This window comes from Seriola aureovittata, chromosome 12, assembly GCF_021018895.1.
Source record: "Seriola aureovittata isolate HTS-2021-v1 ecotype China chromosome 12, ASM2101889v1, whole genome shotgun sequence".
Taxonomy (NCBI): domain Eukaryota; kingdom Metazoa; phylum Chordata; class Actinopteri; order Carangiformes; family Carangidae; genus Seriola; species Seriola aureovittata.
The window spans coordinates 15,511,540-15,525,745 of NC_079375.1; the positions used below are offsets into that span (position 1 = coordinate 15,511,540).

General features: G+C 42.0%; 2 protein-coding genes across 5 annotated transcripts; one reads left to right on the forward strand and one right to left on the reverse strand.

Annotated features, from left to right (window-relative positions):
• Window positions 1–771: 771 nt before the first annotated feature.
• Window positions 772–3,341, forward strand: otol1a (otolin 1a). Of its 2 annotated transcripts, XM_056390646.1 has the most exons (5): window positions 772–1,061; window positions 1,187–1,662; window positions 1,743–1,832; window positions 1,980–2,051; window positions 2,199–3,341. In XM_056390646.1, the coding sequence occupies exons 2-5, from the start codon at window positions 1,209–1,211 to the stop codon at window positions 3,092–3,094; spliced, it is 1,512 nt and encodes a 503-aa protein (XP_056246621.1). In that variant the 5' UTR covers window positions 772–1,061; window positions 1,187–1,208; the 3' UTR covers window positions 3,095–3,341. The 2 variants fall into 2 exon arrangements, with proteins under 2 accessions (XP_056246621.1, XP_056246620.1); XM_056390645.1 differs by having other exon boundaries at window positions 772–1,662.
• A 3,774-nt stretch (window positions 3,342–7,115) lies between these two features.
• tal1 (T-cell acute lymphocytic leukemia 1) lies at window positions 7,116–12,806 on the reverse strand. 3 transcript variants are annotated; one of them, XM_056390647.1, is made up of 4 exons: window positions 12,658–12,806; window positions 10,751–11,292; window positions 10,169–10,287; window positions 7,116–9,203 (listed from the first exon to the last, which is right to left on the reverse strand). In XM_056390647.1, exons 1-4 carry the CDS (start codon window positions 12,718–12,720, stop codon window positions 8,674–8,676), a joined length of 1,254 nt encoding a protein of 417 aa, XP_056246622.1. In that variant the 5' UTR covers window positions 12,721–12,806; the 3' UTR covers window positions 7,116–8,673. The 3 variants fall into 3 exon arrangements, with proteins under 3 accessions (XP_056246622.1, XP_056246623.1, XP_056246625.1); XM_056390648.1 differs by having other exon boundaries at window positions 10,199–10,287; window positions 12,658–12,803; XM_056390650.1 differs by having other exon boundaries at window positions 10,751–11,298; window positions 12,658–12,792.
• Window positions 12,807–14,206: the final 1,400 nt, after the last annotated feature.

The window sequence follows — 14,206 nt, forward strand, 5'->3', positions numbered from 1 at the left end:
AAAATTGAATGGAATTATGTCCTTGTTTACATGTAAATAGTTGTGAAATATTTTAACAACGGCTGTCCTAAATAGCATTCTCATGTGACTAAACCTTAATGATTTTAGTTTGTTCTTGTATTTCTAATGTTCCCTTGTTTACAGCACAGGTTACAGAAAACATGTTTTATAATAGAGCAGCGTATTCCCTCAGTTTGAACAGACATATTCAGGATACATCTTCAGCTACACAATCGTAGATGTCCATAGTGACTTAATCTGCCTTTCTGCTGTGCCACTTTTTTGATGTTCATCTCTCCTTGTCATATTTTGTGTGGAATCTTGGCGCCCAAACATGAGTCATTTAGAGTTAATGTCAGAGGTTGAAACTGCACCCAACACACAAGTCTGAGACATGTGACACTTGGTTCAGTGGGGCCAGTTTTCCATGAGGTTTACTGGGTTTACTGGGCTTTTTGGGTTTGTTAGATCAAGGCGGTCGATGGTTGGATCAATGTTGCCACGCCACCTGTTTTGGGACATTGATCCCTCTCCCACTGGGTCCATGGTGATCCATTTTCTGCTTTGAGGTTCTGCCAAAAGGTGTGATCACTACAAAGTGTTGTCCTCGGTAACTCTCATATGTGATGTTATCTATTACCGACAAGGTGTGAGTTTGTGCGTGTAAACGGTATGCGTATGTACACGTTTTGTGAATGTGTGTCTGTGTTCGTAACTTTAGATTTTCTTGTGTTTGTGTACAAAGCAAGCGTGTGTGTGTGTGGACACCGCCATAGCAGTCTAGGCACTGCCGGACCCTGGAATCATATCCCATATCACAAAGAATAAAGTCTTACCTTGCATATAACCTCCTTTATTTCACATCCCTCAGGAGTCACGTAATCTGTTCTTTCCAGCCCACCTACCTCCTAATAACCCCTGCTGTTTCAGCCCTTTGTTCTCTCATTGGCTTGATGATGCGGTATTTGGGGTACTGAGGGCAATATAAGGAAGAAGGTAAGCTGCATCAATCACTAGTTGGAGGGGATGGAGTGAAAAGTCCACACCATCAACATAAGCAGGTAAGACGCATTTGTTGCTTTATTACACATTGTAGACAAACTATGTTGCAGTATTAGATCTTTTCCAAAGTGATGCACCTATTTTGTCTGCTGCCTCCAAACCTCCACTCCCGTTTTATTCACAGATCATTGTTCCAAGCTTTCAGCATGCCTTCCCTTCACCTTATCTTCCTCTCCGCCCTCCTTGTGGTCCTGATGGCCGTGCTAACCTCCAGTGCCAGATCCACACGCTGGCCCAAACCTCAGAGCACCAAGAAGCCCCCCCGAGCTGGGAGCGGCGGCGGAGGTGGAGGATTTGTACGAACCACCACCACGACCGCGCCCCCTCCCAGCAGCCTGCACACAGATGAGACGACTGAGGTTATGATGGACGCTTACTCCTCGTCCCCAACAGACAGCACCACCTACTCCAGCGACACTTACCCCACTGCGTTCCTCACGGATCCCATGGCGCCCCCTGGGAACACCCCTGGAAACTATACCCTCGACTACAATGAATGTTTCTTCAACTTCTGTGAGTGCTGTCCACCAGAGAGAGGCCCCGTAGGACCCAGGGGAGAGAGAGGGCCACCAGGACAGTCAGGAGAGAGGGGCCCTCCAGGTAACGGATTATTATTTTCATGAAAATCACTTTTAAGTTATCAAAATCTGCCCTTCTTCCTAGTCTTCTCTGCTTTCCAGGGATGCCAGGAGAAAAGGGAGAAACAGGTCCAAGAGGACTTCCAGGACCAGCCGGACTACCTGGAGCCAATGGGCTCAATGGCGACATAGGTACAAGGAGGCTTAAGAGCAAGAGAGTTATTGAATGTCTCTCAGTTTCCCTTTCTTTATTTCTTTCTCCTTTTTTGCAAAATGCTTTTTTGTACAAGTACTTTGTGGATGTCATTTTCTACGTTTTATTTATTAAAACTACCATAGGTGAAAAAGGTGATCAAGGATCTGGGGGTCTTCCTGGTATCCCCGGGGTCCCAGGAAAACCAGGAGAAAAAGGTATGTAGCTTTCAATGAGAACATCAGAAGAAATTGTATAGGCTTACATTTGACCAAATCTGTTTCAATCACACTGAGTTAGACTCAAATAAATACATCCTTTGCAGATGACTTCTTATGCAAATATAACCACTCCACATACTACAGGTGATCCAGGCCCCAGAGGAGAGAAAGGTGAACGTGGCTTCAGTGGTTTGAAAGGGGACCCGGGAGAGAGAGGCGAGCCTGGCCTGAATGGGACTAAGGGCAGCACTGGGCGAGATGGGCTTATGGGTCCCCCAGGGATAGTTGGGACAAAGGGTCAGAAAGGTGAAAAAGGACTTCCAGGCGAGTGTTTACCGGGTGAGAAAGGAGAGAAAGGGGATGTGGGTGAAGGTGGGTCCCCTGGTCTGAGAGGCGAGATGGGCCCACCGGGAATGAATGGAACTGATGGTAGAAAGGGAGAGAGAGGAGAGCAAGGGCCTTCAGGAGGGAAGGGGGATACTGGGGTGAGAGGGCCGCCAGGATCTCCAGGTTTGAGGGGTATGGCAGGGCTGAGAGGGGAGAGGGGGCCAAAAGGTGGGCGTGGGCCTCGGGGGCCTAAAGGCTCACCAGGTGAAAGTGTGGAGCAGATTCGCTCTGCCTTCAGTGTGGGCTTGTTCCCCAGCAGGTCCTTCCCTCCGCCCGGTGTACCTGTGAAGTTTGATAAGGTGTTTTACAATGGGGAGGGGCACTGGGACCCATCACTCAACAAGTTCAATGTCACGTACCCGGGGGTTTACTTATTCACTTACCACATCACTGTGCGCAACCGGCCTGTGCGTGCTGCCCTGGTGGTTAATGGGATGCGGAAGCTGCGAACTCGGGATTCTCTGTACGGCCAAGACATCGATCAGGCGTCCAACCTCGCGCTGCTGCAGCTGAATGACGGCGACCAGGTGTGGCTGGAGACGCTGAGAGACTGGAATGGAATTTACTCCAGCAGTGAGGATGACAGCACTTTTTCCGGCTTCTTGCTTTACCCAGGCTCAAACAACAAACCTACTGGTATAGAAAACCTTTGAACTACAACCTTTGACCTTGAATGAGCTCTGATTTTAACTTCTTGCAGACTCTGCACAACCTTCCGCCTATTGCACTGCTCTGTCAAATTAACGTGAGTCAGCTGAACGCTGCTGTTTCAGTATCTGCCTTCTGTTGCTAATCAAACCAAATGCTTTGCTTGCCTTGCTGTATTTGGAGATGGATGAGGCTTGATTATACTGCTGTATGCAACACTTCATTTCTTTTTAACAATGCATTAAAAATGACTCCGCTTGAAATGAATGACTGTTGAGTTTTATTTACTTAGAAACAGAAGTAGAAGCTAATTTATAAGCTATTAGTCACTACAGTGAGGGTAGATAAGCTCTGTATCAGTGAGGCCAATACAAATTTTGAAAATAATTGCACTTGTTTCCCACTAGAGGGTGTAAGGTGCTCAAGTTTTGTGAAGAAGCACCAAAGATACTGTTTTATGCAGGCACCAGACAGAGTATTGGTAATAAAAAAGGATGCAAACAAAGAATAAGAAGCTGATATCAAGATGTTGAATAAATGAGAGATTCTGAGAGACAACAATTGCATAAAAATCAAAAGCAGGACTTTCTTCTCTTGTACTGCTGATATCATTCACATAGCAGGATGACAAAGATAAATCTCGTGGACTTTCATACATCACTTCTCACTCCTACGTCTCATTCACCACAGCTCCGTTTCTGTTGAAATTCCCAAATTTGCTTCAGTGACTGAATATGGTCTGTAAGGCAACACAGTACAGAAAGAGTGGCCAAGAACAAAGAGTGAAATCCTTGTTATGTTTCTTACTTCTCAGCAAAGATTGGAGGCTGTAGCGAAGGTCATTCAGACCCACAGGAACCATAGTAGACTGATGCGGGTTAGAAGAAGCTGATACAATAAAAAATAATGCCTTGTTGACATTACATACCCAGAATAACAGATTAGTGGCCTGAGCATCGAACAAGGAAGATAACCCTCTAAAGCTGAGAGAGATGAATGCACCATAAATTATGCTCTGGTGTACAATTGATTTCTATAAATGCTATATCTCATTAGACGCAAAAAAAGTCAAGACCTCTGACCCCATTAAAAATAATAACTCCTTTTCCTGTACAGAACACAAATGCATCTAAAGGACAAACTGCTTTTGACACTTTATTCCACTGGTTATACTAAGATATTTTTATGTTGTGATATATTTCTTAAATATAGGGTCTATAAAGGGAGACTGCATTACCTTGTTTTAGAAAGTTTATTAATTGCGCTGTGCTGTAATTATTACATTTGGGGAACAATTTGTCACTAAAAAACACAAAAGCATGTCTTTGTCTAACTTTGCCAGACATCTTCAGTAGTTGGAAAAGAAATATTTACCTAATATATTGTTGAGTTTTAAGCAAATTCCACGACTGATGACTGAATCAGAAAGTCAGAGTGATTAAATCTTCATTGCTAACTGATCTTTAAATTCATGACCAGAATTTTTTTGGGGTGCTTGGTGTTGGTATGTCAATAAGTTAGGAGATTGCACAAGAAGGTTGTTGCGCTTCACTGAGCATTTTGTTATGATGCCTGTTCACTTATGTATCTATCAATATATATATTCAGCGCTGTGGCAGGGCACGCCTTTTGCATTTTCAATTTAATAATATCTGTCAAATTATTCTCCTGGCCTCTCACACATTGATTTAGTTTGATTTGAAATTACAATAAAGCAACAAATGACAATTTCATATTCATTTACAAATACACTATAGAGTTATTTCAATGTCTCCATGTCTCATTTATTTCAGTGAAAGACTTGCAGTTTTTCATTCAATCAACACAAGATATATTTCCTCTGTTTTCCTGAAGGAGAGAAATTGTTTTGAGTGTACACTCAACCAAGATTGTAGCCGGTGGCACACGAGAAGCAACACAATTATTATAATGTGAAATACTGTGACATAATAAACATTAGAGAATTATAATTTTAACATCATTAAAGACACGTATTTTTCTTCGTTCATGTCTTTTATGAAAGCATCATAAAAAAATAGGTGATACTTTTTTTTCCAAATCCAATATCTGGGATAAAGTCAAAATAAAATAAATTGACTATGATTGTAAATGTAATTAAATATAATATGTGAATTTTACAACAACAACAACAAAAAAAATGTAAAGCGCCATTTTGGAAAGAAATACATAGTGACTATAACAAGACTGGAAGATTTTTTTCAGCTGTGCAGTTTAAACTAAAGTTATCCCTCAGTTGCAATTGTGGGTGAATTTAAAGTTAACTTTAATTAAGGGCATATGTAATATTTTATGAATAACATTGAAAAAGAACACTGACACCTGTAAAAGAGGAAAGCCCAGAATGACATCTCCATCTACTGGTGAACAACATAAATTTACCTCAGATTTCCACTTTATTTATGCTGCAGTTGGTGGTGATGGTGTGTTTGTGTGTGTTTGTGTGTGTGTGTGTGTGTGTGTGTGTGTGTGTGTGTGTGTGTGTGTGTGTGTGTGTGTGTGTGTGTATGTTAAAATGTTGTTTTGCTTGTTTGTTTATAGGCCTATCTGTGGATATGTGTATATGCGTGTGTGTGTGTGTGTGTGTGTGTGTATGCATTTATGTGTTTTCTACTACTCTGTGTGAAAATATAAATAACTACCTTGGCGGTGTGTGCAGTGTAATCTGCTCCCAGCAGGCTGGATTCCCACTGTGAGAAAGACAGTATATTGTTCCTGCAGCACCACAGATAACAACTCATTAGCATACTGAATCATTTGGCTGCAAGAGCCACTCTGCCACCCATCTGCACTGAGCTGATAAACACACACACACACACACACACACACACACACCAGCTCACACACACAAACACACACACACACACACACACACACACACACACATACACACACAAACAGATCTATGCAGAGCACACACACACATAAACACACACACACACACACACACACACACACACACAAGCCTGCTCTCACACACACACAAACATGTACACAAACACACACACGCACACACACACACACACACACACACACACACAGACAGGCACAAGCCTCTTCTCATTCCCTCCCTTTCAATCCCTCCCTGTATCCCTCACTTTTTGTGAGTCTGTGTCTGTTTGAGAGTCAGGAACACTGGAGCAGGTAAATGTTTGGCAGGCATTAACCTAGAGAGGCCCTCAGAGGGGTCCCAGCGCAGCCAGAGCAGAGCACAGGAGAGGTCTCCAAACACCTGGATGTCTCTGATGCTTTCTGGAAGCAATTATACTTTTTAGAAACGTCCAAGAGCTGATGTTGTTGTAGTAGTGGTACTGGTGGCAAAGTCTGCATGTGTAAACTTATGGAGTATGGGGAAGCAGACTTCAGAGAAAGTAGCATTAATGTGGCACAAAAAAAAGTCATATTAATGATTACAGGATGGCGAGCATAACTTTTCGATTGCGTAAGTGAATAACCTACAGGGGCGGTGGGAGTCTCGATCAGTATGGCGGTTTCACAGTGTGTACAGACACAACATTCTGCAAACGAGTGCAGCGGAGGCTGTCAAAACCACTTTCACAATGGCAGGATATCCTGCAGGTCACAGAGCCACGTTAACCTCCAAGGGAAGTTGTCACTTGTTGGTAGGAAGTGAGGATTCCAGCGTCTACTGGGGGAGTTTCATGAGGAGGTTGTGGTTTTAACTATACACTCTGTACAGATAGGGTGGGAAACAGTTGCATGGTATGCCATTATCTGCCACTAGGGATTAGTCAATTAGATTTGAAATGTGTGTGTGTGAAAGAGAGAATTTTTGTTTTATGTATGATGTAATGTTGCACAGAAGTACATGTTCAGTTTCTCGTAAGAGAATTGAATTGAATTGAATTGAATTGAATTGAATTGAATTGAATTGAATTGAATTGAATTGAATTAAATTGACCCACACCACAATGATCTGAATTAAATTTAATGGAGCTAAACTCAAATGAATTGAATTGAATCAATAAGACCCACAACATGCTTGCGTGAGATCAAATACAAGGCATTTCCTCCGTGTGTTTTATTCAGGGGTTTTGTATAAAATTCATCGATTTAACATTGGATATATTTATAGATACAACTATCTTACAACAAATATGTCATTACCAAACGTACAATGTCCCTTTACTGCAATTCATAAAATACCATAGTTACCAAAGGTACCAATAGAAGCTACTAAGTCCTGCTGAAAAAGCAGGGTAACCAACAACAGTGAGCAATACTTTACTGTCTTTGTCAGAAAACTGCTGGTGTTGTTATGATATTAACACTGTGTGGTGTATGTGTGTGTGTGTGTTGGCATGTATGCCTCTATGTGGCTGTGTGCACATATGTGAAATGCGGCAATGAAGGGATTTATTTGTGTACCTTACTAAACTACAACTGCATTACAGTTTAAAAAAAAAAAAATACACTGAAAGAGACATTCATATCAAAAGGACTCCATGGGTCAGCCCATGATTTCATATGACCCATATTTTGTACACTTAAAGAAACACACTGCATGTCTTGTACCTCCACAGCAATTTCAAATAGATATATTGATTCCAGGCAGTGAAATTGTCAAACTGTCTGGTGCCATATTTGGTGTCATTTTCTCATCACCAAAGTGTAAAAGAATTAAATGGTACCACATTTGATGTACTAGGTTCAGTTGCTTGCTTTACATTATGAGTTTATCTCATTTCCTCTCATTTATCCTCATTTCCTGTCTACTAAAAGACCATTTTGCTAGTAAACCCATCGACAAACACACTACGGTACATCTTAAATCACATGACTTGAACTCGAGTCACTGTTCATTACATTGTGCAGTGGAAATATAATGCTATTTACAATACATACGTAACTGCATGGGTACAATTAGAGTCCAGTCCATTCATTTACGGCCTCCAACTGAGGCATACTTATTTTTGTGTCATTATTCTAACACATTCAATTTGTTGGCCATAAATCTCCAGGTTTATTCAATGACACTTTAGAACCATTTACCTGCCGCACTCTGCAAGCATGTTAGATCTATTCTGCCTGCACCATAATGTAATCAATATTATCATTAGTGAATTTCAATATTACACATCAAAAGTATCTGCTGAGTGTCTCGTTGATTCTTTTGTTTGGTTTTGTCTTGTTTTGTTATGTTTGCTTGTTCTTTTGTGTGTGTGTGTGTGTGTGTGTGTGTGTGTGTGTGTGTGTTTTTTTTTTTTTTTAGAATATCCAGTCTTTGGACTTTCAAAACACAGAAAGTTATAAGCCGCAGGTCAGTCAAAGACATGAGACATGCAGAATTTACAAGTCTTTTGTTGGATCTAATTCAATCAATCACCAATTGAACCAAGCTATTCATCAGGTGTAGTGTGGAGACAGGAATGTAAATCCTGATCCATTTTGGACACCACTATCTCACTACATGGCGCTTGATTCTCCTTTCTTACACTGACAACTCAAAGCTAACAGGTCCTGAGCATATCCATCTCTTACTTAGTCTCTCTCATTGTTCTCTTTCAGTCTCAGGTGTTGTGTCCGTGGTCTGTTGGCATCAGCATCATCGGCGACTGGAGCCATCCAACGGGCGTCCATTGCGCCTCAGATCCCTAGCAGCTAGATGCAGTGCGGTCCCACGAGAAGCTGTTAGAGTCCTTGGAGCTGGAGGTGAGTCCTGGTCCTCCATAAAGCTCTCAGGACTGCCTTCAGCATCGCCATCAGGCAGGCTTCCACAGCTGGAGCCTGGTGACATTGTCTCCAGAAGGTCGTCCCTGGCTAGGCCCACCACTGTGTCCTGATGTGGTCCACCCTGAGGGCCCCCGTCATGGGCCCCAACCCCAACCAGCAGCCCTGTTTCCCCATCAGTTGTGCTGCCAACATTCCTCCCTCCGTCCTGGTCCTCCAGGAGGTTGGAGAGGAAGCTGATGTACTTCATAGCAAGCCGAAGGATCTCATTCTTGCTTAGCTTCTTGTCCGGAGGGTGAGTGGGGATGAGTTTGCGAAGCTCCGCAAATGCCCCGTTTACGTTCTGTTGCCGCCAACGTTCACGACTATTAGTGAAGATACGGCGAACAATCTTTGGCTGGCCAGCTAGCAGAGGAACAGGGAGGGAAAGAGACAGAAATCGAGAGAGTAAGGACAGGAGGCATAGATAGAAGAAATAACACAAACAACATGAAATGCTGAACTGAAACAGATAATGCAGTCGGTAAAAGGGTAAAGCAATTCAAGCGCAAAAATAAGAATGTAAGAAGTAGCAACGGAAGAACAGATGCACATAGGTTTTGAGAAGGAATTTGCATGTAAGGAAAACAAAAAAAAAAGTTTAGTAATCCTAAAGAACTCAGCTCCAAAATTGTCCTCCGTACGACCATGGATTTTTAGATGACGGCACAGAAGCTAGAGAGGCTTGCAAAAATAAATACAATATCATGTGCCAAGTGGGATGCAGATGCAATACACAAGAAATGGTTGGTTTAGCATGCCAAACACCAGGAAAAGGGTGTTGGGGAGACCGTTCGCCCCCTCTTTCATATTCCATTTACTTTTTATTTACTGAGGAATGATAAAAAATGCCCCACTGCAGGTAGTAACATCCTCCCACCCCCAACAATGGTGTCTTCCAGGCTATTGTCGCCCTTGGAACACACCCAGTCTATCTTAATCCTTCAGCCCACTCTGCAGTAAAACCTTGGCATGGAGGCAGCAGCACCCCCATCCTCCACCCCTGCATATGGCAGTGAGTGGGCAGCGGTGGAAAGGATGTTTCAAATGAAATAAACCCCCAATCTGCCTGAAAAGAGTTTACTTTGCATGCGGGTAGATGTATTTGACATTGAGATTATCAGCATTCATTTACTCCATGAGTTATGATGCATTTATTCCTCTTGGTTTAAACACTTAGGGTAAGTGTTCTTTTTGCAAGGCATCTTCTGCAACACCCAGATTAGGTACAGTGTAGGTCCATGTCAGTGGATGAATGACAATGGAGATGAGGAGGGGACGTTTGGGGAACTATATTGGCAGAAGGAGGACACAGCAGAAGTGCGTCTTACCATACTTATAAAGATCTAAAATGCGCCTACCCTCGTCGAGTTCAACCTCATAAGGCGCCGGGCGGCGCTTTACCCTGTTGCTGGGGTACATGCTGTACTGCTCCGACTCCCCTCCGAGACTACACCAACAGAAAACACACAAAAGGTGCACAGGTGTATGAGAAAACATGAGATCCAGCATCATTTCATTTATTGCATATGCAGAACACCATCCACTCCTTGCACCAGGAGCACACACACACACACACACACACACACACACACACACACACACACACACACAAACACACACACACACACACACACACACACACACACATATATATATATATATATATATATATAGGCTAATTCTCTCTGTCACACATGCACACACATGCTTGTCAACTCAATGTCAACTCAGGTACATTACAAGCATCTCTTCACACTACTGCAGTATATTCCTGCAGGGCCATAATAGGGCAACATCTAACAGCCATCAAACTTATAACTTTTAAGGTGAACACTCACAATGATCAAATGAAAAACGTGCATTCATGAAACTCTCTGTTTTTCTTTTTCTTTTTCTGTCTCCACCTTTACCTGTTGATGGCGGCGAGAGGCTGCGCCAGGTTGTAGAGCATCGCCCGGGCCGGGACAGGAAACGCGTTTGGGCTCAGTTGGACCATTCGAGCGTCGTCTCGGTGCGGCGGCGGCAGCGGCAGCGGTGGAGGTCTGCGAAGTTCCGTGATCGGCACCAAATGGCTTTCAGTCCTCTGCTCCACCGCTTTTATAGCGTCCCTCCTGGAGAGCTCGATCACCGGCACTTCCCTTTTCAGGTCAAGGGCGTTGTGAGAGGCAGTTTCCTTGGCAACGCCGTTGATGATGATGCTGATGCTGGTCCCGTTGCTCGAGTTCTGCAGAGGAACGTCATCCGTCTCTTCAACCCCCTTAAAGCTCCCTCCCCTCACCTCCCCCCCCTCCTCTCTCCTCGGCTCCTCGTCCTCCTTGCATCCGTTCTGTCTGGAGATGATGGAGGAGTCCTCCCGCTTTCCAGGACCGGACTCTGCATCGGGACTTCCAGGACACAACTCCGGCTGCCGTTTTTCCATCATTTTTATACCGTCACCACTCGCTCGAGTCCACTACTCCTGAATAAGATTTCCCTCGATTAATATACAGCTCCAAACATTATACAGTCTTAATATAGCCTACCACGTAACCACGTAGGGAATTAACACTCCATTATTATTTCTCAAATTTAAGATGATTATTAGGATATTAGGCTATTATTACCTTTTGTAATTATCATCATCATCGTTTGAATTAATATGATCAATTGCAGATTTTACATTTACAAAACAGAGTGTAAAAAATACAATTGATAGGATTTTAATTGCTGGCTTGGTAAATTGTTTATTGCAAATTAATGCATTTTTTCAATATTAAAAAAAAAAGATAAACAATATTCACTAGGCTACATATATTTTTCCACAAAAGATAACACTTATGATACATCACAACCCAATTTAAAAAGATATGAAAATTTAAACGAAATGTTTAATTATGGAGAATTCATCATTTTTGTGAGCTGTTGAAGGTTTGAGATCTTTTCTTGAAGTTAAACCTGCTAGGACATGACAGCTAATTGTATAATTATGAATTTGCCTCAGTTGGACATTTTTATGATAGATTTAGAGCTGGGGATATTTTTCAAACGTCAACTTGTCCTTTTCAAAGAGTTTTATCTTGTGGTTTCTGCATGCATGCATGTTTTTTTCCAATGAATCTCTTATCTAGCTTACACTTGGCCTTCAGCACAGTTTATGCCGTTAAGCTAATATCTGAAGGTCTGTTAACCCACGTTCGTGCTTTGTATGAATTTACACTGAAAGATTTTAAAAGCTAATTTCGGCTGCGGGTTTATTTAAAGGTGGAATTGTAAGAGAGATTGTGCCAGGACCACAAAGGCAGCTTGGTAATATCCATTCTTCGTCGAAATAAAATCCCTCCTTTTTTCCCTGCCTTCAACAAATCCACAAATAACCTCGTGAATCCTCAGAAACACTTGGACCTGGTCGTTTTCACAGATGTCTGAGTAGGTTGTGTTATTTTTTTGTTTTATCGTGGTGAAGGCCATAGTGCTGTTGTTGTTAAAGCCGAACATCAAAGGCTTGTCATAGGCTATTGAATACACTACATAGCAATGGTAAGTGCTTGAGTCGATAAATAATTCGATTTAAAAAAAATGATCAGAAAATTATTAAAAAAACAACAACATACCGCGAATTTAAAAAGCGCACTTTTATTTCTGGGAATTCTCCAATAGGCCTCGCATCCGTTATTACATCCCGTACAGTCTCAACCACCCGATCGGACAATAGCAGAAAATATAGGCTAAATATTTCGCACATAACACCAATAAAATTTAGACGATAGCGATCCAATTACAGTCCTTTGGAACAACGGACGTGGCGCTTTAAATAAAGAGATGTATTTTTTGCACTTACCGCTCCAGCCGTGTTGTTGATGTTACTGTGTAAGTGGAGCCATTTTGTGAGTGGGTCATCCATGTCTGAGGTTTTTCTTTTTTTTTTTTCCCTGCCAGTTGTGGAGCTGTGTGTGTGTGTGTGTGTGTGTGTGTGTGTGTGTGTGTGTGTGTGTGTGTGTGTGTGTGTGTGTGTGTGTGTGTGTGTGTGTGTGTGTGTAGCTGAGTTATTTCTCGCCGCATCCAGTGCGCTCCCTCAGTGTGGGGAGCGGAACACAGGCCGCAATGTGGCCGAGGGAGATAAGCGCACGGCAGCGGCCTCTTCATTCCCGATAAGCCCCTAAACCCATTATTTATGAAATGATTCATTATTATTTGGCTGTCGTGGGCTATACAGGCTTGTGGAGGGCAAAGCATTAAAAAAAAAGCAAACAGGCACAGCGCAACGGCCTGTAACAACGCGAGGTAGTATACTGTAGCCTGAGCTATAGTTGAGGTGTTTTAATTTTTTTTTTTTTTTTTTTTTGATGAAAGAAACAAAAGCTCAAGTTAAGCTTTTGACCTATTTCTATTTCCAACAAAGGGGTTTTCGCTAAGCCCATTTAAAATAAGATAACTGATGATAGCAGAGGGTCGCCTACCTTTTTTAAAAATGATTTATTTATTTATTATTTTATCCTTAAAAAGCAGTATATCCATTAATCCATATCTATTTCTGCGCCTTGAGGCTAGATGTGCCACTGATACAATAGATTACTAAAAGGACGGGGTCTAATTATGAGAACGTTGCCTTAATTGGATGTGACACAATTCTTCTTAGATAGAGAAATAAATAAATAAATACATAAATGAATAAATAAATGTTGCTTTTGCTTGTCATTGTTTGTATCGGGGATGGCGCTTTGGTCGGCGGTTCCCCGGGGTCCATGGGGTGTCATGGCTGGAGGAGATAAAAGCGCATCGGCTTCTGGTCCATCAGATAAAACAGCAGAAACATCAACGGTGACGCGCTATCAGAGCACATCCAGGACAGCCTCAATGGTAGCAGGTACATCCTAACAACGGATTTCCCACATGTTTTTTTTTTCCTTGTAGTCAAACAAATTTATACATTTAAACAGACTAATCAAAAAAAAAAAAAAAAAAAAAGAAAGAAAAAGAAAAATTCAGGCATTTTAACAAACTGCCCAACTTCAGTCAAATAAACCCGTGACATGGCAAATAATAGAGCACATGCTGCGTTATAGACAGATAGATAGATAGATAGATAGATAGATAGATAGATAGATAGATAGATAGATAGATAGATAGATAGATAGATAGTTAGTTAGTTAGTGTGGGACATATCTGACACGTTACATGTTTTACACGTTTTGAAAGCTGATGTTTCAAAAAAACTACAATCAGTCACGACCTTTAAACAGCAGTCACGACCATCATCCTACATCCTGCGCTTTACTACAGCATCGCCTGACCTTCATACCTTTTTCTAAGCATCTTCCAAAGACACCGCGAGGGAAGCTCTTAAAATGTATGATTTAAAATTTGCACAAGCGAGGTTTAATTTTTGT

What these genes read in the sequence shown, in the direction of transcription:
- otol1a (XM_056390645.1), top strand. Translation starts at nt 1,134, where the DNA reads ATGCACCTATTTTGTCTGCTGCCTCCAAACCTCCACTCCCGTTTTATT. An exon ending in AGGAGAGAGGGGCCCTCCAG is followed by an intron (nt 1,663 to 1,742) that starts GTAACGGATTAT and finishes TCTGCTTTCCAG; the next exon opens with GGATGCCAGGAGAAAAGGGA. An exon ending in AGGAAAACCAGGAGAAAAAG is followed by an intron (nt 2,052 to 2,198) that starts GTATGTAGCTTT and finishes CACATACTACAG; the next exon opens with GTGATCCAGGCCCCAGAGGA.
- tal1 (XM_056390647.1), bottom strand. Translation starts at nt 12,720, where the DNA reads ATGGATGACCCACTCACAAAATGGCTCCACTTACACAGTAACATCAAC. An exon ending in TCAACAACACGGCTGGAGCG is followed by an intron (nt 11,293 to 12,657) that starts GTAAGTGCAAAA and finishes ATTCAGGAGTAG; the next exon opens with TGGACTCGAGCGAGTGGTGA. An exon ending in TTTAGATCTTTATAAGTATG is followed by an intron (nt 9,204 to 10,168) that starts GTAAGACGCACT and finishes TTCCTCTGCTAG; the next exon opens with CTGGCCAGCCAAAGATTGTT.